Consider the following 21,365-nt stretch of genomic DNA (forward strand, 5'->3'; position numbering starts at 1 on the left):
AAAAAAAAAAAAAAAAAAAAAAAAGAAAAAGAAATTCAACCACCGTGGTTCTGTTTATTAGTTTATGGAGTAATGGCTTGCGGTAAAGATGTTCGACATACAACCGTGATTTCGTTGTTTGCCAATTTTTTCGCTCTTTTTTATTTTTCTTTTTTTCTCTTTTTGGTGAAATCGATGTTTTATGAAAACCGCGGTGAAAAATACAAAACGTTATTCGACGAACACGTTTCCGGTGCGTAAAAAAGTTTAGTCAACCAGCCAATATCGGCCGGTCGCTTCAATAATTATATAACCAGCTTTTGTTATCCCGCACGAATAACTCTCATAACTCTGTGTATGTTTGTGTGCGTTTATTTAATTTTTATATTTTCCTTTCTCTCCTTCCTCGCGTTGGAGATTTTATGGTAGCTACATTGAAACGTTAAAGTTGTTTCGATAAAGTTATTTTTTAGTTACTGTGTTGGAATTGTTGAACAGATAAAGTCGTTATACCGTACACTTCTACGTACCGGGTATCCGAAAAGGTCGCGATCGAACTTACGCTACGTATAAATTTCTACGTGAAAATGCTTTTTCGAATAGTTAGAAGCGCTGAAAGATTTCCAGGAAAGTTACTCTTAAGACTCGTTACGCAGAATCACAAACAAACGCAAACATTCTTAATTCTCATTGACAGTCGTTGATCTCGCCGCGTTCGACTATCGTGGATTTGATTTTATGGGATCACGCGGAACAATTGGTTTTTGAAAATGTGACAGAGGCGGAAGACCAGCCTTATGTTTTTATCTTTATTTAATGGGACGTTTAATCGGTAAATCGTTATTCTAACAATTGTAAGTAAAACCTCGAATACAGGTAATAAATTGTACGATAGATGGATAATTTGGAAGAGGTAAACGAGAAACTTTCTACGATTCTCCTCGGCATTCGTCTTGCATCGACGTTTTATCTATAGACAGCGCTGAACGTGCAAGACGGACGCAAGATTGGAAATTCAAAGTAGTTACTATGGCTTGGCTGCGTTTGACATATCCATACCGACTTGCAACCGCATTGTCTCTTTCACTAAGGAAAGGTCTTCCTTCGTTCTCTTCCCTTCGTTTTCTCTCCGCAACTTTATAAGTCCATATCCTGCCGTGTTCTTTGAAATTGTTTGCATCGAAGACGATGATGCTGTTTGGTTTTCTTCTATATTCGATTCCGTCGGTGTTCCACTTCCGCTGATTATCACGATGATCCGGATGATTAGTTTCGTACATCCTGGTAATAATTATAATAATCTTCGATCAGAGTCGACGGATATACACTGTTTTTCCAAAGACTCCACTTTGCTCCTTTTCCACCTCCATCGACCGTAAAATCAGGCAGTTGATCGAACGGAAAGAAAACGAAAGCGAAACTTTCAAAAACAAGTTTCGTTCTTGGATTACGGCCGCGTGTTTCCTTCGAAAAATTAAAAACAAGAAAGGTTTCGAACGAAATAAGCAATAAAAGATAGTGGAAAAGGAAGAAAGAAAAGAAGGGGATGAAAGAAAAAAGAGGTAATTTCTCCGGATGGAACATCGTCTGACGAACGTTTTCGGTCGGAGATTCTTCTCGTTATTGGCTGGCTGAGTTTATTTTCCGACTGTTTTTGATACCCATCGTGATATTTCTCGTGGATTTTCCTAGCTATCGTTTAAACGCTTCTCAAAGCTCTCCCTATTCGTTCTCTAACTCTCTCTCTCTCTCTCTGTCTCTCTGCCTTTTTTGTCTATTTTTGTTTTCGTAGGATGAAACACGGTTAATAATTGTATCCGTCTGTATCTGGGCGAAACAGTGAGTTGGGATTGCTTTTCGAGGGAAGAAGCTTTTTCATTTCGAAATTGGACGAGCTTTTGTAGGCGTTTTGCGTAACGTTCGGTTCGTTTGTGCCGTTTGCATCGCCGAGGAATCACGGCAGATTAAAATTCATGTTTTCAGTTGTCTGTTAAATTGCGAAGAAATTCGATTACGTGTGTATCAAATGGCTGAGCGAAGGAGACGGGGAACGTCGAGGCGAGGCCATGCCTCTGGCCATCCGTCTCTTCCTTATTACGATTAGTTCAATGTTTTAATCGTTTCTTGAAATTGAAGAATATATAAAAGCGTCCTCCTTATAGGTCCGGAATTTTCTTGCTTCGAGAAAATTCAACCGCCTTCCGACGAATCTCCTTTTCGTTCCACGTCTTATTACCACGGACGTAATTATGAAATTGTACCGAAAGCTCGTTCTTTGACACAATTCGTGTCGTCATTCGGAAGAATTATGTAATTTTATTTCGAGTAACAATGTTTGTTCAAACACACTGTTACTTTTCCCGTCTTTCTCGTTTCATATAGCATCCGTATAAATTTATATTATAAAATTAACCGCAGCAACGAAATTGCCATTGTACACTGTTGTACGTTTTTATTAACGATCTCTTCGCGCTTAGCGCGAAGATTTAAGAATACTTTGACGCTCGATAAGAAACCCGATCGACCGTCGATCGTTCGAAGCCACGGACGAAACGCTTCGCGGCAAAATGGTCGATCGATGAACGCAAAGTGGCATCTGCACCGACGATCATTTCGATCGCCGCGACTGTTTGCGGTCGTGGAGAATTTTGAGTGCGCCGCTTCGTTGGAAAGGCAATCTGTCGTATCGTCATCGATACGTAACTCGAATGCGTTCGATTATTTGCTTATTGATGCGTATGGTTGCTGTTCGCATGGCACGGGTGGCTCATAAACGTTCGATTGGACGTTTAGTTCCGGATAACGAGCCCCGGATTCGATCCGCACCGCTCGTTTTAAGCCACGCTTTCTCTGTTTCTCTCTTTCTGCCAATTTCCCTTTTCGATAGTCCCCGATGCTCATCGATGTCAGTTTTCTTTGATCCTGGCCCGTGTATCTTGTTCATTTTCACCATTTTCGCGAGCTTTATCGTATTTAGCGCGAACTGGTAGAGGAAGCGCAGCGTATTTCGAATCTCAGTTCGTTCGAAACTAATGAAAAATTATTCCGGCGGAGACTGGGTAGAAATAAAACTGCGTAACATCGCAAAGGAAATAATAAACTTTTGTATTTCAAACTGTCGCCGATAGCGAGCAATACGAAGTGTCCGAAACTTTGGTACGATCGAAAAATGGCATAAAGCAACGATCGTGTTACGGTGCAGGTAATTAACGTTAAATTAACAAGCAATTGTTCCTCGTTTAACTCGTTGTCTTGAAAATTTGACCTGATTTTCGATTTTCCAGATCTACGTATATATTTCTTTGATAAGTTTCGTTACTTCCAGCGTGAATCGGTATCAGTTAGCGTTTCAGCAATCTTAATAAGCCAATTTGTAGCAAACGTAAAACTCTCTTCCTCTTTGTTTCATTTTATTTCTGACAGAACCGAGCTTTGCTTCGAGCTTGAAAATAATCGCTTCGATAGTGACTGCTGCAACTTAAAATTGACTTTGACCGTTCGAACGTGAAATTGATTTTATTTTTATCGCCTTGAAATATTAAAAAAAAAGAAACATCGAGAAACGCGATAGACGCTTCGTTGATACGTTTTGCGTCCTATTTTTGTCCGAAGCACGGAAACGGAATCACGATCTCCGTTTCCTGGGCGTGAACTGTAATAGGATTTTAAGTACATTAAGCACATTGCACGATGCATTTCCAGCATTCGGTAAAACGAAGTGAGCGCGTTGGGTAAGTTATTACGGTAACCTAGATATCGTACGTCTAATTTGCTTTCTGTCATCGTTCAGGATCGTACAGGCTGATTCGAAACTTGTCGCGTTTCTGTGTGCGCATATATGCCGATGTTCTCGAGCGTCGAGTCTAACGCTTCTCACTCTTTTCGGTCTTAAACAAACAGCGATAATTGAAACGGATCGTGCCGGCGAACAGATTTTACACGGTAATTTGTACTCCGTCGGACTTTGTACTTTCCCCGTCGTATTATTATCCGGACATTTGGATATTTATACGTTTATGACAAATGTGTGAAATTGCAAATTTTGTAATTCCCACGTGAAAAATGATCGTGCGGCGAAGCTTGTTTTTTTTTTAAACGTATCACGGAATTTATCATTATTTACATTACGTACTTTTCTACGATGAATGAACTTGCGAAAGTAAGATCGTCAACGAGCCGAGAAATCGCAAGCACAGGACTAGCAACTTCCAAACTTCCGGCTACCGGAAGAGAGCTATCCGCTCGGACAATTAGACAGGCCCGTGCTTACCATTCGATCAATCCCTAATTACATTTACCTGTAGCTGCTGCATCATCCTACTCCAGCTTGGCTCTATCTACCGATTACCGACACGCGCGATCATGCTGATACGTGTCGCTGTGTACGTTCATCGCACACAGGAACCCCGTACAGCCTGGTTCGTAGCCTATTTCGAGTGCCAATTCCACCGTTAGCGATTATGCTCCTCTGCCTCTTTGCGTTCTTGCCACTTGTACGACGCACTTATGCGCCTGTTCCAAGCTTTATAGTCGTAGAAGGACTGAATCGCGTGAAAAAGCGGAGAACCAAGCAAATAAATATAGCGACGAGTAAAAATTTTGAAAATCATTAATTATGCAAACCTAAAAGAACAGAATCTAATCGTTGTGATCTATTTTATACTAATTTAGCGATTAATTGATTTGATTCTATACATCGCCGAACGAAAATTAAAACCGTTCGAAGCGAATCGTAAAATGCACATTGCGAATGATTGGTGAGCTTTCGCGGAAACGGTGGTTGTCGCGGTAGTTCGATCAAACGATACAAAATCGATCGTCGTTCGTTGCTAGCCATGCCAGCGAAAACGTTTCGCCATTCTACGATATTAATGCCAGAAGCTTTCGGTGTGTTTCCGCGAACACGATTATAAATGAACGATATTGGACATCGAGAATGGCGGGAACAACGAGGAATTTGAAATATTAATTCGTTGCTTTGCTACATAGTTTTCAACTTGTTCCCGCCGCTTTTGCTAGAGATTCCAGCGACCGCCGATGAAAACGATAACAGCAGAGAGAAAAGTTTCCTCCGATAAAACCTCGCCTTTTCCGATTAATCTCTGTGCGAAGGAGCGCAGACGAATACGTTTTAATAGAAAAGATACGCAGGAATACCTTTGACCCGTGGCTTTAACCCAGATACTTTACCGTTCGCAAATATTTCCACATGTTCGTGTATTACCACAGGCCTGTGAAATCTAAATAAATGTGAAATAAAAATTGACACGCGCCCACGAACGCATCCGTTCTCCGAGTTTACCACCGAACTCCTTTTACGGATATATCGTTCGAAATTTCGTTAGCGCTGTATCGCGACACGACCATCGCCAGAAACATGGAACATAAAATGCACGGTTCTCTGTCGCGAAGAACAATTAGCTTAGCGATCCATCCGCTAAAATCGAGCGTCGTCAGGTTTTTCGTGGGGGCCAGCCGTCCGCTTAATTTCCTTAGCGAGATTACGTATCGCCGGGAAGGAATTCTAATTAGTCAGCACGACGGCAGGCGCTATCAACCCTTTGCGAACGGCTGCCTGTTAGCCTACGATAACACGGCCTGAGCCACCCATTCGCAGGGGCGACCACAAGGCGCTTAGGGGTGCCTCGACTTAGGCCGACGATGCTCGAACGCGCCTGCAAACCTGCCTACCCTGCAAAAATCTTCAACGTTCGTCGATGGACGTTTAAATCTTTCTAACTTTTGTTACATATCGCTCGAAAGTTATCGCACCAGGAAATTATCGCACGATAACCATAATTTTCCATCTGATTGCATTTTTCTGCTCTTTGTTCCGTTATTTCGTTCTCCACCCAATCGTATTTTCCTTTTTTCTTTATTCGTTCGTCTCGTCTTCGATCTCCTCTAGCGTTAAACGATTGCTTAATCGTTAAAACGACTGTTCGCGACGGTCGTGTTTACTTGGACCAGAAAATTTCTCGATATTATCTAGCCAGAATCTTCGCTTATTCATAATCTAAGAAATCATAATCACGAGCGAAATACCACGAGCGAATATGATTGCGGAATGTACGTATGGATGAAATATTAATTGTACGAATATGGACCACTTGCAGCTTCCTAATAATTTAGGCTACGAGATATTCATCGACCTGTCTCGAATCACAAAAACGCTCGTAAAATACTAAACGATAATTTTTTTTTTTTTTAACAATAACGTAACGTAATATAGATTTATAGAATATTCGCCGAACTGTTACCAATTCTAGAAATATTCGTAATTCACGCAATAATCCGACCTATTTTCCAGGTGAAATCAATATTCCAGATTAAGTGGCAATTGTTTAATAATAATCTCCGAGTAACGGCAGGCCTTTGAAACATTTATCGATCCATCATGAATCATTGAAATATTAATAATCGAACGACCCATAAATGATTCTCAGATCGAATTGAATCGCGATTTCCAGTTAAATGGAAATCTTTTTTCAACGCGATTCGCTGCAATACTTTCTGATAATTCGCTTGTGTAGGCTTACGGCGGTATTCGTTGATCTATCTCGAAATATTCAAAATCCAATTGATCGCGAATGGAATGCTTGGGAATGGATTATCGCTGCTCGAATATGGACCATTTGTGAGCTTTTTGACCATTCGTGTCAGTGAGTTTATGAAATGTTCGTTAATCCGTCGCGAAATATCCCGTGATCCAAGAAATTCTTAATGGATGTTGGAATTTCAGAATACGGATGGAAATTTGCGCGTGTCGTAATTAAAAGACAGCTGTAATTCGTAATTTTCTTTGGTATACAAGAGCGTAGCGTATAGACGGAAAAGATTCTGCGTTTCTGCGTCGACTATCCTCTTTTTATTTTTAAGTTCAAACCTTCTTTCGATTAAATTAAATTAACCGCCTTAATCTTCCTAGGTCACTGGAGATTTTCCTGTAACGAACAACCGTATTTCTGTCTTTTATTTTTAAGAATGCTTGGCGTTTAGGTCGGGCGAACGGAAACCTATCGTTAAGTAGATGCTAATATTTCTTCACGTTTCATGCTGTTACTCTATGCTAATCTCTTAACAGATTTTACTTTCTTACGTTTAACCATAAAATTAGCTGTAGAATAATTTCTCTCTCTTAGTTAATCGTATTAACAAAGTTTCCCTACCGTGTAACTTCCATTCTAGAGCTGTCCTTAACAAATTTTTGGAGGAGAGAATAAAAAGTAATGGAATATTATACTGTTGCAGGTAGACTAAGAAGAATTGTTCCTTTTTTTTTTGCAAAATTCGGCGGCATTTTTTCGTTTTTGGGCGATCCTGCACCGAAGATATAATCAACGAAGAGCTTCAAAATTTGTAGAAAATAGTTCCTTTTCGCCATCGTGCTACCTTATTTTATAAATTAGAGTTGCGATCTTTGTAAATTGTAAACTATTGAAATAGATTTATAGAGATTTCTCTTTTTTTAGCAATGTTTCTCTTTACTTATTTAATGTTAATTTATTTGTGTCATGCGAGTGAGCGATACGACGAATCACGTGCGTTCTCCGTTATAACCTGTTAATAAATAAAATTTACAGCATTGTGTTGTAAGGCTATTTTCAACGAACAATGTAAATGTGTGTAATATCTTTTCAGGATTGATAAACGATGCAAAATGCCAACCTTGATCACTGAGCGCTACGTTTTATTCCATTAACGAAAGTTATAAAGATCCCTCGCTTTAAAAGGTGTAATCGATAAAAGCTGCGAATAATCGACGCACGTGTAATAAATTAGCGCGAATCGTTGCTCGAGTCGCAAGCAGGATCACGGCGCAGCAGATCAGCATTTCTTCTCCGATCATCGTACAGATCACCCTCGAGCACTGTACACTCTCTTTCGACCTCCCTGTGACCCCGCTTTTCGTGTCTTTTTGTCTCCTTTTGTCTTTCTGTCTGAATCTTGCACCTTCGTCCCCGCCATAATCACGTTCGTAGATACCCTCTGGCTGCCAGAATATATATACATATGGGGGATATTTACGGGGTGGTTCCAGACGTTAGAACGGTCTCGAGAATAACTCGTGTACAAAGATATCGTTCGAGGTTTACCTTCCAGTTCCATTGCCAATATCTGTTACGATACTTTACGCTAAAATAAAGCGGTATCGACGAAGCAGCTGACGAATCAGAACCAAGCAAATATACCCTATTGAAATATTGCTGTTTTATTGTTCTTCTGAAATCGTTGAAAAATGATTGAAAAATGATTATACGAATGATAGTAGCGGTAAAAGTATTTGGTATGGCTATAGAAAAGCGGAAAATATTATCATTTATAATTTGACGGTAAACCTCGAACGGCACTTTTATATACGAGCGTTTTTCGTCGTTTCAACGCCTGCGAACGATCCTACAAATATGCAAAATATATTTTCTCGCACCTTGTATATGGCGCCTTTTAACCGCTTGACTCCTCCATTTTCTCTCTTTGTTCTTTGTCCCTTCGAGTCGGCCATTTTCTCCAGTCGCTTCTTAACCTCTCATATCTGTCTTGTATTTATGTGTACGTTTTGTCTAACTCTTCTCTTTTCTGTTTTACTTTACAGAGATACTCTGCACAGCGGGCAAAAGGTACGAGCCTCCCCTACATTACAGTTGTCTCTTCTTTTTCTTTATTCCGTTTTTCTTCTCATTCTTTTCTTCACCGTTCCTTTTTCGTTTATTTCTTTCTCTTCTCCTCTTCTTATTCTTCTTGTTCTATATAGGGCGAGGCATATAAAATACGAGAATATTGAATATTAAGAGTACGAGAAAACGACGATAGGCAGAGTTGAAGCGTTTCGTAAATCTATACTTTTACCGGTATAAAAAAAAGAAAGAGAGAGAGAGAGAGAGAGAGAGAGAGAGAGAGAGAGAGACAAGAAAGAAATTGTTACGAAACTTACGAATCGTTCGTCTCTCGAGGGTTTGGACGAAGGGAATTCTATCGTCGAAAAATTGGCGTAAACGCATCAACGTTGCCTGTCGATTAATCGTTGTTTTCAGATCTTACCGATATTCTCAGAAACGTTTAATTTTCACGTTTTCCGCGTATCACTCGGTACGTTCCAATCTCTCCCTTGTCTGTCACTCGGTATGTCTCTGTCTTTCTCGTCGTCTTTATGGCTCTTCCGTTCCTCACACGTTTTCTGTCTCTCACGTTCATCTCTGTCACTCACCATCCTAGAGCTGCTGTGATGTTATTCGAATAATCATCGACGAAATATTACGAAATTTCTCTCGATAGCCACTGACCGATTACAGACGCGATTTTCGTCGCGAAGGTGTTTACAAGATAGGATTTTTCGAAAAACCGGGTTGAGAATTTGAGTCGATGGCCGACTTCGGACGATGGGAGACCACGGCGGAGAAACACGATTGTCGCTCGTTTATGGTTTTTCCAGGTCTACCAATTTCTTGAGAATGCCTGCAGTAAGCGGAATTCACGTCTAAGTAGTATAAAACAGGTATGAAGTCATTTGGTCCGGAAGAAGAAGGGAAAGAAGAAAAAGAAGAAGAAGAAGAAAAAGAAGAAGAAGAGAAATCAGTGTTTCGAAGTGGAAGAGCACGAGAGTTTCAGAGAAAATGTTTATTTGTAATTTTTCATGTCCCCTTTAGGTTACACGCGCAAATTATTGATCGTTAGTGGATAAAAGTATCAATTTTTAACTGTTGGGATAAATACTCGTTAAAAAATAACGAACGGTATCCTTATATTCATCGGTAAAGACAAAACACTTGAATTTGGCAGGTGATTTAACATTTGGTCCGATGTCCTTATATATTCGTCTTTTATCTACGCTAAAAATCTAAGTTTTTCCTATGTGGTCTTCGTATAGGATAGCTTAATTATCTCCCTGATTTTGTTGGAAAATTAATATAATTTCAGAAGAATTATTAAATACGTTAATTTCCATTCTTTTAAAGAAATATTATTTCAAAACAGAACTCTGGCTCTCACGATATCATATCAATTTTTCGATTCCTACCAGCTTTTATTTTACGATTCGATGAAGTACGAACCGTAGAAGATTGGATGTTTCGCATATTACAGCTTAATACATCTCAAAAACCTCGCAGAGTTATAATATTTCTGTTTCATCGTATCGATTAGGGATTAAATTTGATTATAGAGAGCGAAGCTTCGAGGCCGAACGAAGCAACGAATTTTTCCTTTCTCTTTCGCATTTCTCCTGCGCTTTTCTTCTTTTTTCTTCTTTGAAGCTTCCTGTTGGTTCGGATAATAATAATTTCGACAATTCGGTGATACGTTTCGTCGACTCGGTGTTTTTACACAGAAAATACGTCGATTTCGTTGGCTTTTACTAAAGTCGCGGGAAAATTGTCTTTTCCGACCTTCCATCGGCGTAGGACGACCCCGTAAAAGTCGACGATACGATCCTGCACCCGAAAATCTCCCTTTCACCTGTCTCCGGTCTGCCTCGATTCACGTAAGTAGAGAGATTTTTATTTACTTTGTTCGCCATACGTCGCCGCCCCCCTCTTTGTCCGCGAAAATATTCGAAAACGCGACGATCGTAACAGGAATATAAAAAAAGCGTTCTGAATAACTGGGATTTCCATTTCCAGTGAAAATATTCCCCATAAATTAATTACTACTAGCTAAATAATCGTTGTTGGAAATAATTATTCTATAGTTAGACGCGTACCCTTTTTATAAATATCAAGACGCGAAACTCGAACTATATTTGATTATATTTATAGTAGTATTTTCGACTATATATTCTCTTCCAAATAATTTAGAAGAGAAAAATTATATATGAAAATAACCGATAGTACCAATTAATAGTTGGCGTATTTCTCGTCACATTACGTTGAAAATGCAACAAGTTTTAACGATAAAGAAGCAATTGTCTTCTGAACTCTTCGCCGTTTTATTGCACTTTTAAGGAATTAAACGGACAATCTAAGCCCCGTTATCCGCCTACACTAATATCAAACAAGGGAAAAAGCGAAAAGAAATAAAAGAGCGGGACGAGAGAGAAATAATTTAAAGGGAGCGAAAAGGTTAGATCGAAACAGTGACGAAGGTGAAAATATCCAGAATCGATCGCCAGGTTCTATATATAAAAGGACTGGAAAGGGTTGAGGCGGGGGGAATGTTACAGCAGGGGTAAAACGTTCGAAGAGAATAGTTTATTTCTAGTTGCTTTCCAGCTGGTTACCCGAGTAAATCGGTATCCACGTAATACCTGGCTTTCCACGAGAACGTTCGGATATCCGATTATATCCGACTATGCTGCCTTCTCAAGGAGCATTTGAAATTTAAATACGATTCACCGTCTTCCGCCGTTCGATCCACCTTCTGGACCAGTTTCGCTAACACGATGAAACCGTGCTTTCTAGATCCGTCGTCGACCGGATCTCCTTCGCCCGCCATACAACCATAAATTCCTTCAAATTACCATGAATTATTTCATAGTTACGCGTAATAATCTTTTTGGTAACACGAAGATCGCGTTAGATACGTACGGGCGAATAATTTGAATTTTTCAGTGAAACTCGGAGTCTTATCTATCTATCTAAGAAGGAAATATGGCAAACCGTTGAATCGAAGCTTTCTATAACTGTAAGCCATTTACGAGGCAACCGATGAATTCCATCACGGCAAGATGCTGCGTCTTTGGACGAGATTGGATCGTCGAATCGCTTCGGTATGTCGACCGTTAATTGCAAATGGGTATCGGATAAGGCATGTTGCATCGATCGGAACGCGTGGTAATCCGAAGGAGTAACGTCTAACGAATAAGCTGACGACGTCTCTTGTCGTAGAAACAGCGCCCGCCTAGCGTCGTCACGCGGCAATTTCGCAGAACGTCCTCCTTTGTCAGTCCGACCGACGATTGGATCTTGTCTAAAGACACGACATTTTTACGTGCTGCGATTCATCTGTCCGACGAATGGCTCGAACTTACAGAAAGCAACAGCGATTATTTCGATCGATCGACTCGACTCGCTGTATCTTTTTTCAAAATACACCTCCGGTTTCATTGAAAAATTTCGAAAAAATAAATTAAATGAAATCAAAAGAATTTGTATGGTCATTAGCAAGTTGTTGTAAGCGAGTGCAGCGACGATCTTTTTTCAAGACGGAATTTCTGGAATTTCTGGAAAGGAAATCCGCACGACATAACGCGCAACGTAATAATAGAGTGAAGCGGAAAATTTAGTATCGATTACTTGGCAAGTATCATGGCGGCGAATTTGGCAAAGACACGCAGTAATTGGTACACGTCAAACGCACACGTAACACAAAGCGCATTTCTACCGTCGATGGTTTGCGTTTGAAAAAGTCGAAACCCAGCCGCGGCTGAATTCGACAGAAAATTGATCTGTTATTGCATAGAATTATTAAAAAAGGAAGAAACCATTGGCAGAGCAGGGAAAAGGTCGCGATGCAATCAGAAATCGTATAATTGATTAAAGAGAGAGGAAAAAGTATCTAATAAACGGAGGATTAAACGACTGTTTTTTTCAGGATAGACATTTTTTTCTTAAACGCAGCGTTCACTGTGTTCAGCGAAGATCATATCGATAAGTGGAATAATGATTCGAAGTTACGCGTTATTCGCGAAGTAAACTTGTTAAGTCAATTAACTCAATTCTCCGAGTAAAAGCAGACGAGGAACGTTGTTTGAATATTGATCTCGCAATCAAAGAAATTCGTCGGAAGGGGGAATCCCAAAAAGACGAGAAAAAGACGAGAGCGCAAAGGAAGAAAAAAAGGACAAAAATTACTACGGCTCGCGCTCGATAACAAGTTTTCAACTCGATATCGCGAACGTTGTACGAAATATCGGAAACATCTTGAAGATACAAGATTCCAAAGAAAAGGAAAACAAGGAGACCGTGAAGCTTCGAAAAATTATACAGCGATGAAAGTGAATTCGATTTAATTGTATTCGAGCGTATTCGACGTCCCAAAGTCCCAAAATTCAAGACAAAAAGAAAGTACGAGCCCCCGCGAAGCTGCGAAGATGTTTCAGTGCAACGAAAATCCGTCAGAAGCGAATTTTCCCTACTCCTCTAACCGTTCGAACGGCGACAATCGAATTTCAACGGCGAAAATCCGCGGTAGGTTGGCGGACGCGTGTCGTCGCGGTTCATCAGGAAGCATTGACACATTCCGTCGATATTCCAGTCGATATTTTCGACGTGGCTCTGTGCTCGATAACGAGGCCGCGCGATCACCGGATGTGTACTCCAGTTTTCGTCTCCTTACCCCTCCCTCATTCTGTCTCTCTCTCTCTCTCTCTCTCTCGCGCGATCCTCGTTCCCTTTTGTCCCATGTCTCGCATCTCTCGATTTAGAGTAGAGTGTCGAGTGCTGGAGGACGACGATTAATCTACTCGAATCGCTAATTAACCATTTGATGTCGAACCGGATTACGCGGACAGTGTTTGTCGAATCGAAACTGTCTCTTCCCGTGTTCCATACATTTTTGGAAATTGGCCGGTGAATTGTTAATATTTTGTAGGACTCTAACTTTTGTAGAAATTTAGATGAAACTTCTTGGGTAGTTTATTAGTCACTCGCTCGATACCGGACTCGACTGCGCGAACAACGTTTTGTGTACCGTAAGTGAAATTTTACTCTCGGAATTTCTTGCCTGGTTCTTGGATTACTCGGCTGGTGGCTCCTTTTTCAAGACTGTTGCAGGCTGTGTGGTATTCTCCAAAAAATAAGTTACGCATACTTATTAGAATTTGCAATATAGAACTTGACTCATAGCGCGCATAACTGCATCGTTTTCAAGGGATCCTTAGATCCTATCCGTAGAGGCATCGTTTTTCGTTAATGTTGTAAAGGTGGTTCGCGCGTAACTCGCGTGTTCGTTAAAGTCGAACGACGAACGTATTCAGTTTGGTCATCGATCGAGGAAAGCCGATCTGCTAGCGCTGGCCAGCGAGTGAGACGGACCAGCAGGAAACCCGGGAGAGGCTTAACGGACGTATACGTCGAACGTTCGTGCAAGGGATGGATAATTTAGGTCAGCTTTAGGTCGAACCATCGGGGCCGCGTCCCTCCACAGGGATGCCGATCGCTTCCCTCGATACATAACAATAGTCATTAGCGTATCAAACGATTTGCTTTCCAAGAAGATCATCGCGACGACGAACATCCTGGACAGCTGGTTTATGGTTGCCTTCGTTTCATCGTTAAATTGATTTTACGAACAGATAAGACGCCGAACGCTTGTAAAACTCCTAAATTCTTGAATTCCTTTTAAATCCGCCAAATTTGGAAATCTTATCGGTCTTTAAATGTCGAAATTTCTACTATCTTAAATCGTTATATGTGATAAATATAGAAATATGAAAATTCTTAGATCCTTCTAAACCTTTAAGTTCTTTGTTGCCTTATTAGCTCACGTATTATTGTCACGTGCGAATAATTTCGACGCTCTCGGTGCATATTTTTGCTGTTTCGATAGAGCGAACGGGTTAAGCCCGAGTTTCGATGTAATTCGCCACGTTTGCAACGTATTTACATTTCCGGCGTCTCTTTTGGAGCACGTCGGTGCAGGTTCGCATCTCATGTTTAAGGATACGACATTCGATAAGGGTCTCCACTTACCGTATCCTCGACGTTCATGCATGCACATTATGTATAGAGGGACACACGTGGATCACAGTGACCGCAACGTGCATTAAAAGGAGCTGGACGCCTTCATGAAACATTCAGACCGGGCCTAAAACGCGCGTACGCCAACCTTCCTGTGATCACATGCAAAACAAACCCGAACCTTCCGGCTCCCTCACCTAATTAATCAACGGAATCGTATTTGAAACATGGACATGGAGACGCGTTATGGATTGTGAAAAGACTCGATGTAAATCGACCGAGGAAAGGCAATTGTCTATAGAAGGAGGCGCGTAAATCAAAAAATTAAAAAATTTGAGGATTTAAGGAATTAAGAAATTCGGAAATTTAGAAATCTCAGGATCCAAGTTTCGTAATCTGCACGAAGAATGAAAATAAACGAACCGCGAACTGAAAATAATTTCAGTCTTTTAAAATTTCATCGAACAAATCTCCGATAATACTAAAAGTAACGTAATATTTTAATAAGAACGACAAATGTCAACGGTAGCTTCGTCCGAATTCTAAAAATTCATGCCATCTGTTTGCGTAATATAAATCGGTTCTGCCCCATGTCAAAGAAATACGCGTTCCAGGCGAGGTTCCCCGACTCGAACATGTGCCCGCTATGCTAAAGGGAAATAAACCTCCTATACAATTATAATATCCTGTATTGCCAGATCCCTTGGTCGTATCTCGGTCGGGTTCTTTTGTCGCGTGTTTGCTCGTCTAACGAGGTCGCATGTTCTCGAGACGAACAGCGTTTCCGACGTTCCTGATATTTTCCTACTTTTATCGTAAGCATCCTGGCTCTCCGACTAAACGTAGACGCGGTACTGCGCGTGTAGAAGGAAAGGAACTCGATAATTGATGGACATTCTTGAAGAAGTTGTTGTGGAAATAAGGAACGAAGGGAGTAGAATGGCCGAGGAATGTTTGGAGATAGGGAAAGCGGATGGAAATTGTTGGCGAGGGATTTGAGAAGGGTTTTGAGCGAATATCGGAATTTGGCACTCGAGGAGTTTCGAGATTTTAAAGGCGAGGAATTTAAGAACGATTAGGAAACGAAAAGATTAGGAACAGAGGAATTTAGACGTTTGGAAATACGATATATCTCTACTCGATTTTCCTATGATTTTCCAATAAATTTTTATCAAACCGTACGGATTTCCGAACAACGGATTGGCAACAGTGGCGAATGTTTATGCGAGTTTTGCAAGTCAAAGGGGTTTCACCCTCTTCGTTAACGTATCAATTAACGCTGCCGTCGTCGCGACGTGAAAGCTATAAAGACTTAGTCAGAGATTGTTCCTGCCTCGACGTCGAATTTCGAACCTGAAATAATTTGTCTTTCTTGTTTGAAACGTTACCACCTCCAAAGGCTTGTTCGACGATCGAAATAGTTCAAGAAATGTGTCGTAGGTAAGATCCAAAGTTTGTAACAGTAAAATCTTGAAAGCGTACGTTGCGTTTCAGCCTTGATCGTATAAATTGTGATAGAGCGATTCTACGATGAGCAAAGAAGCCCTCTTTCTCATTTTGCACGCGTGTTATTAAACTACGGGCAGGTAGTAACAGTAAAAGCTGGCATCGGAAGCTCAGCGAGACCTCCGCAGTCGTAAATTTAAGGGAATCGCAGTAAAATTGCTCCGACTAACGTCCATTAACTTTCCACTATGCTTTGCCATTCTTATGACAGAGTAGACTGTATGAAAATTAACGCGTGAAATCTCGTGGAACGAGCTTATTACGCTCCTGGTAGAATTTCGTAGTCGATTGGTACGTGAATTTCCAACGGGAAACATGGTTTAACAGCGCTTCTGGTATACCAGGTGATTCTACGATAATACGAGAAATATTTCTTACTCTTTGCTCGTTAAAATGCTCTTAAATAAATAGGAAAGGCGCGTTGCTTTAACTCGATATCATCTGGATCCGGTCTCGGGATACGAGCCTACAAAGTTCAACATCGAGTCGCAGTGATGCCAGTCAACCGTATGACCGACGTTCTTCCCTGGAAATGACCACCAACTAGGAATAGTGGGAAAAAGCTGTCGAGTTAGCGGAGTCGACGACATCTTTGGAAGCAGAAACGCTGTTCGTTAGATAGCTGTTTGGCGTTAAATCCTTCTTTAATCCAGTCTCAAAGCAGCACGATGATGTACGTATGTAGAGTTAGAGTATAATATTATACGTAAAATATAGTGTAAATACGACGTCAAATATTCTGTCGTAACAGCGTTATCGACCGCGTTGATTATACCGCAATTTCAAAAACCTTCTTAAGCCCTTCTCGGTATACAACCTGAATACACGGTCTCGATGCGAGTTATTCATAGAGAATACATTACGAGAAAGCTGGCTTTGATCTGAACCGGAGTTCGAATTATGCAGACCTCTCCGCGTCTGTTTCTCGAGTGACGTGTGGCCAACACATACATACCGTGGAAACCTAACCAAAGCTAAACTGCATTAGTCGTATGGAGTAATGCAGGGGAATATTGTAGCTAGCAGAAATTCGGCAAGGGCTTAGAAAGCCCTGGCCGGGCGCGTCCACGCGTAAGCCCATATTAACGGGTTTCTCCTGGCCCCGTTTCGTCGCGAATTTTCCTTTTATTACGCTGAATACGTTGCATCGTTCGTCAACTCGCGATAGTTTATTCGTGTAAATAAATTTCCGGATGAGAAACTTTTAGGAACGTTCTATAGCGATCTTTCGAGGTATCTTTCGAAGGGATTATTTCAGGAAAGTATAGACCTTAGAGAGGATTTCTTTCGAGTTTCCTTAAGATTGTGCAAGGTTTAAGGATTTTATGTTGGAGCTTAAAGCGTTGGAAAATGCGCGAAGATCGTACGGATGGTGAAACGAAACGGGACAAAACGTGGAAAATAGATGTCAAGTGGTAAAGATACAACGATATATATCATATACGTATGTATAACACAAAATCTAAGACGTTTGGAAATTTGGCAGCGGAAACTCGCGCGTAATACGAGGCTCTAAGATCGACAAATTCGACCATCTTTGTTTCGTTCACCGATCTCGAATTTCAATTGCATTATCCCGCGGTCTGACCTGTTACGCGCACATACCACTGACGCAGGCTGCTTGCGTCAATAATCGCACGGTCAATAATCATGCGATCACCGTGCGATGATTATAGTTCCATTTCGCCCGTTTACGAACGTGAATTAACCTTTGACGATATCGCACTGTTGCGTAATAGCTTCTTTTCGTTTGCTCTAGTCTGTTCTCCCACGTTTCGAATAGATTCGGCTAATTTATCTCCGAGTTACCTCTCGATGTTCGATCCTTTATCTAGAAACGTTGATCGCGTGTCCGATTTCTCTGTTTATCGTCGTTACACGAAGAGCGTATACGTTAGCGATAGAAATGTTTCGTGATCCGAACGAATATAATTCGTATCGGAGGGACTGTCGCAGTTTCTGATATTCGGTGTTACGTAAATCGCGCTCGTAACACGATCGCAAATACGTACGATTAGTATCGGTTATATGCATAAAAGAATAAGACGTTGAACGACAAAGTGTTAACGCTATTTAATACGTATAACGCAATCACACGTCCGACAAACGTTTGTCAACGTTCGGTTTGTCCAACTTTTTCATCGTCAGAGACTGAACGTGTCCACTGCTTTATTATACGTATAGCGATCAACGAACTGCGATTCGACCAACACAGTTGGCTAAGAACTACCTCGGGTGGTAAGCTATCGAGGACCAGTCGCATAATCAGGTAGAGTCGCTGGTAGGTGTAGCTCGGATCGACGTACGAACGCGTCGGTGGCGATCGAACGCGAATAGAGAACACGTCGAACGAATATTTTCGCGATTTCCACGGTCGATCGCGCGTTGGCGAGAACAAAGGTGAGCGAATGACCCGGTGGAAGGGGAACGTTTAAGCAGCAGAGAAAATTCAATTTGGAAAAGCGATCCGGGCTCGTGTATCTCGGCTTCAATTTACCAGCCACGGAAGGATCACGCTGCTGTTATGGATACTGCGGATTCGACGTGCAGCTCCATATCGCGTTGCCAGTAGAAACCAGAAACCGTATCAACCCCGGAGCCAGCCAGAACGCGACTGTTTCCCACGAATGGCCGATGGCCGGTTTATTTCCAGCCGGCCATTAATGCGCGCCCTATCGATGGTAAATGTTTTCGAATCTTCCATTGGGTCGAACTTACGGTGGACTTTGTTTGCGAGACGGTCGGGAGGCTGCCTCGTCGAGGCATCCGCGACGTTAGGCTGCGTTGGTATCGTGGAGATCGATATCTCTGGCAACGAATTGTTTTGCCTGCCAAGCGTTACAGAAAGCGCTTCGAACGCTTTTGTTTTACTATATTTCGTCGTATTTTATTCTATCGACGGGTGAAACTCATCGATAGTACGAAAAGGGGAATGTTAAACGAGCGAGTAATCTATAACTAACGATTATAGTTGCTAAGAGCTTGGCAACTACGACTAGTTACGACCAACGCGGAATTACTAAATAACAAGTGGGTAGTTAAGTAGTTAACTAGCAAGCGAGGCGATTGCAGAAAAAGATCAGCGCATTTGCGTAACATCGCACGGTTGGGATATAACGATGCGACATAAGGATACAACGTGCGATGATGTTCGACTCGCGATAATTCAATATGACCTATGACGTCAGGACAGGTAACGAGGTCGTATAGCGTTTTACGTACAAACGAAACGTCGAATACTTGTCTTCTAAGGTGGAATTAATACTGGTTGGTATTGATCTTACCTAACGATCGGAAACATGGGTACGCGACGATCAAAGTATCGAAGAAACCATCGAGCGCTCGCGAAGGTTCTTCCCTTACTTTTATTCGCTGGTTCGCACCGATTATCCATTCAGGATGCAAGATATCGCGGGAAAAAGATATCAGTTTTCGCTTGGACTAATCGATACGGTCTGACAAAACGTTAACAACAGGCCTGACAAGTTCGGCGCTTAACGACGGAAAGAAAGAAAGGATGGAAAAATTGAACAGGTCCTGTTACGTAAACCCGCAACTATTTACCTATCCACCTTTTGTATGCCCTGGCCAGGGTTATTCATCCTTTGTCAGGAATTTCCGTCTTCGATTAACGATATCGACAACTTACAGTAGCCTCCTTTCTCTACCCTCGCCCCTCTTACTTCTATCGTACAAAAGAGTCCGCTGCATAATGCGATATTGTTCGAACCACGTCTTCTGCCTTTACATAACTCTCGTTAAGAGAAATAATTTATCGGCGATGTGTTCACGAGTCAGAGTATCAACGATACAGGTTTTATTCGTTCGATTGCTTAGAAAACGTAATCGTTGTTTAATACATTAGGTGGTTATACGTTATATGAAAATATACGTGGTTGAATTTTAGAAGAACCTTTGTCCGTATCCGTATAATAATTTATCACGAAACGACTTGCGACATTTACGATTACACGCTATATAACAACGTGTTTATCGCGATTCTTTTCTTTCGTGCAATCTCTTTGAAGTCTTTTGACGACGCGCTGGTAAACGGATACCTTCCTCTGTAACTAATTCTGCTAATAATTTTTGTATTTCCGACGAAACGGCTCTTCTTCCTCCCCTATCACTGACGTATCTCCGACCTGGCCTAAAGAAACGTCGTGTTCGACCGACGCGAACCTCCCTCTTGAGTGACGCGTTTGCGAAAGTCGGTGGATCGTCGAAATCCATCGCGGAACGTCGCATCCATCGGACCAAGTCGGTTGGAAATCAGCGACGGATGCTCGCAATCAACCTGTCAGCGGACGTCGTCGTCTCCAAAGCAAATCCGATATTGTACACGCGGTAGTCGGTATGGACAATCAACGCGGTGACGTTGGCCGTCGAGCTAAGTCACAAAGGGAATCGCGAAGTGCGTTAGTATTGCGGCCAGATTGCCCCACGGATCGCAATATGATTCGCCTCGGTAACGTTGTATCCTAGGCTTAGATTGCCTATCCCATTGGCTATTGCATTCTCTCCCTCTTCCCCCCCTCACCTCTTCTCTCTCTCTCTCTCTCTCTCTCTCTCTGGTATAGCGTGTCTCTGTTTCATTCTCTTGTAGAAGCTTCTCCAGTTTACAGGTATTCTGGTCGTTTCATTGATAATTTCAATTCGACTGCACGTTACTTCGCGATGCTCTCTGTGTGTATCCGTTGAATATTGTAATTGGACTCTTTGGGATTTACATGTGCGATTGGTCCGTGATGATATAAAATGACGCAGAAGGTGACGAAACGCGACGCGAACCTTTCGAAGACGATATAAATAATAGTAAATTCCAAGACTAATTAAAGATACGGTGTTGGCAACGTCTTCGCATTTGGAAGGGCGATCTTCCATCCGTCGAGTTGTACGATCACGAAGGTATTTGGACGCCGTTATGAAAAATCCACCTACAAGGCGTACGTATCGACCAACAGATAAACTATCATAGACGGAATATATAGAAAGTTTACATGGGACAACCATTCCTCTAATTTTCGCGACGCATCTGCGAAACGATTGATATAGTTTTCAGCGCCGACAAAAACGAACGTACGAACCGCTACAGAGGCCGAACGCGACTCTCGATCGATCGAATATTCTGCTGTATACGCAAAGTCAACCGTACACCGACTAACGGCGCGACACAATTTCATCGAGAACTGACGGTGCGCGTGTAACTTGCAGACTGGAAGGTAAAAATCAACGAAACGTCCGTGCGTTAGGCGTTTTAGTCGCGGG

At 41.7% G+C, this 21,365-nt stretch overlaps 1 protein-coding gene across 7 annotated transcripts in view; it reads left to right on the top strand.

The window, feature by feature from the left end:
- The window catches only part of LOC100745429 (polypyrimidine tract-binding protein 2), a 423,740-nt gene that overhangs the window by 29,320 nt on the left and 373,055 nt on the right, over positions 1–21,365 (top strand). Inside the window, exon 2 of one of the 7 annotated variants that reach the window (XM_024369659.2) lies at positions 8,573–8,597. The exons of the other annotated variants lie outside the window; for them this stretch is intronic. Within the exon in view, the coding sequence (XP_024225427.1) occupies positions 8,573–8,597 (25 nt within the window). The remainder of the gene's footprint in view (positions 1–8,572; positions 8,598–21,365) is intronic. 7 annotated transcript variants of the gene reach the window in all.

The sequence above is a fragment of the Bombus impatiens genome, unplaced genomic scaffold (genome assembly GCF_000188095.3).
Source record: "Bombus impatiens unplaced genomic scaffold, BIMP_2.2 scf_0637, whole genome shotgun sequence".
Classification (NCBI taxonomy): domain Eukaryota; kingdom Metazoa; phylum Arthropoda; class Insecta; order Hymenoptera; family Apidae; genus Bombus; species Bombus impatiens.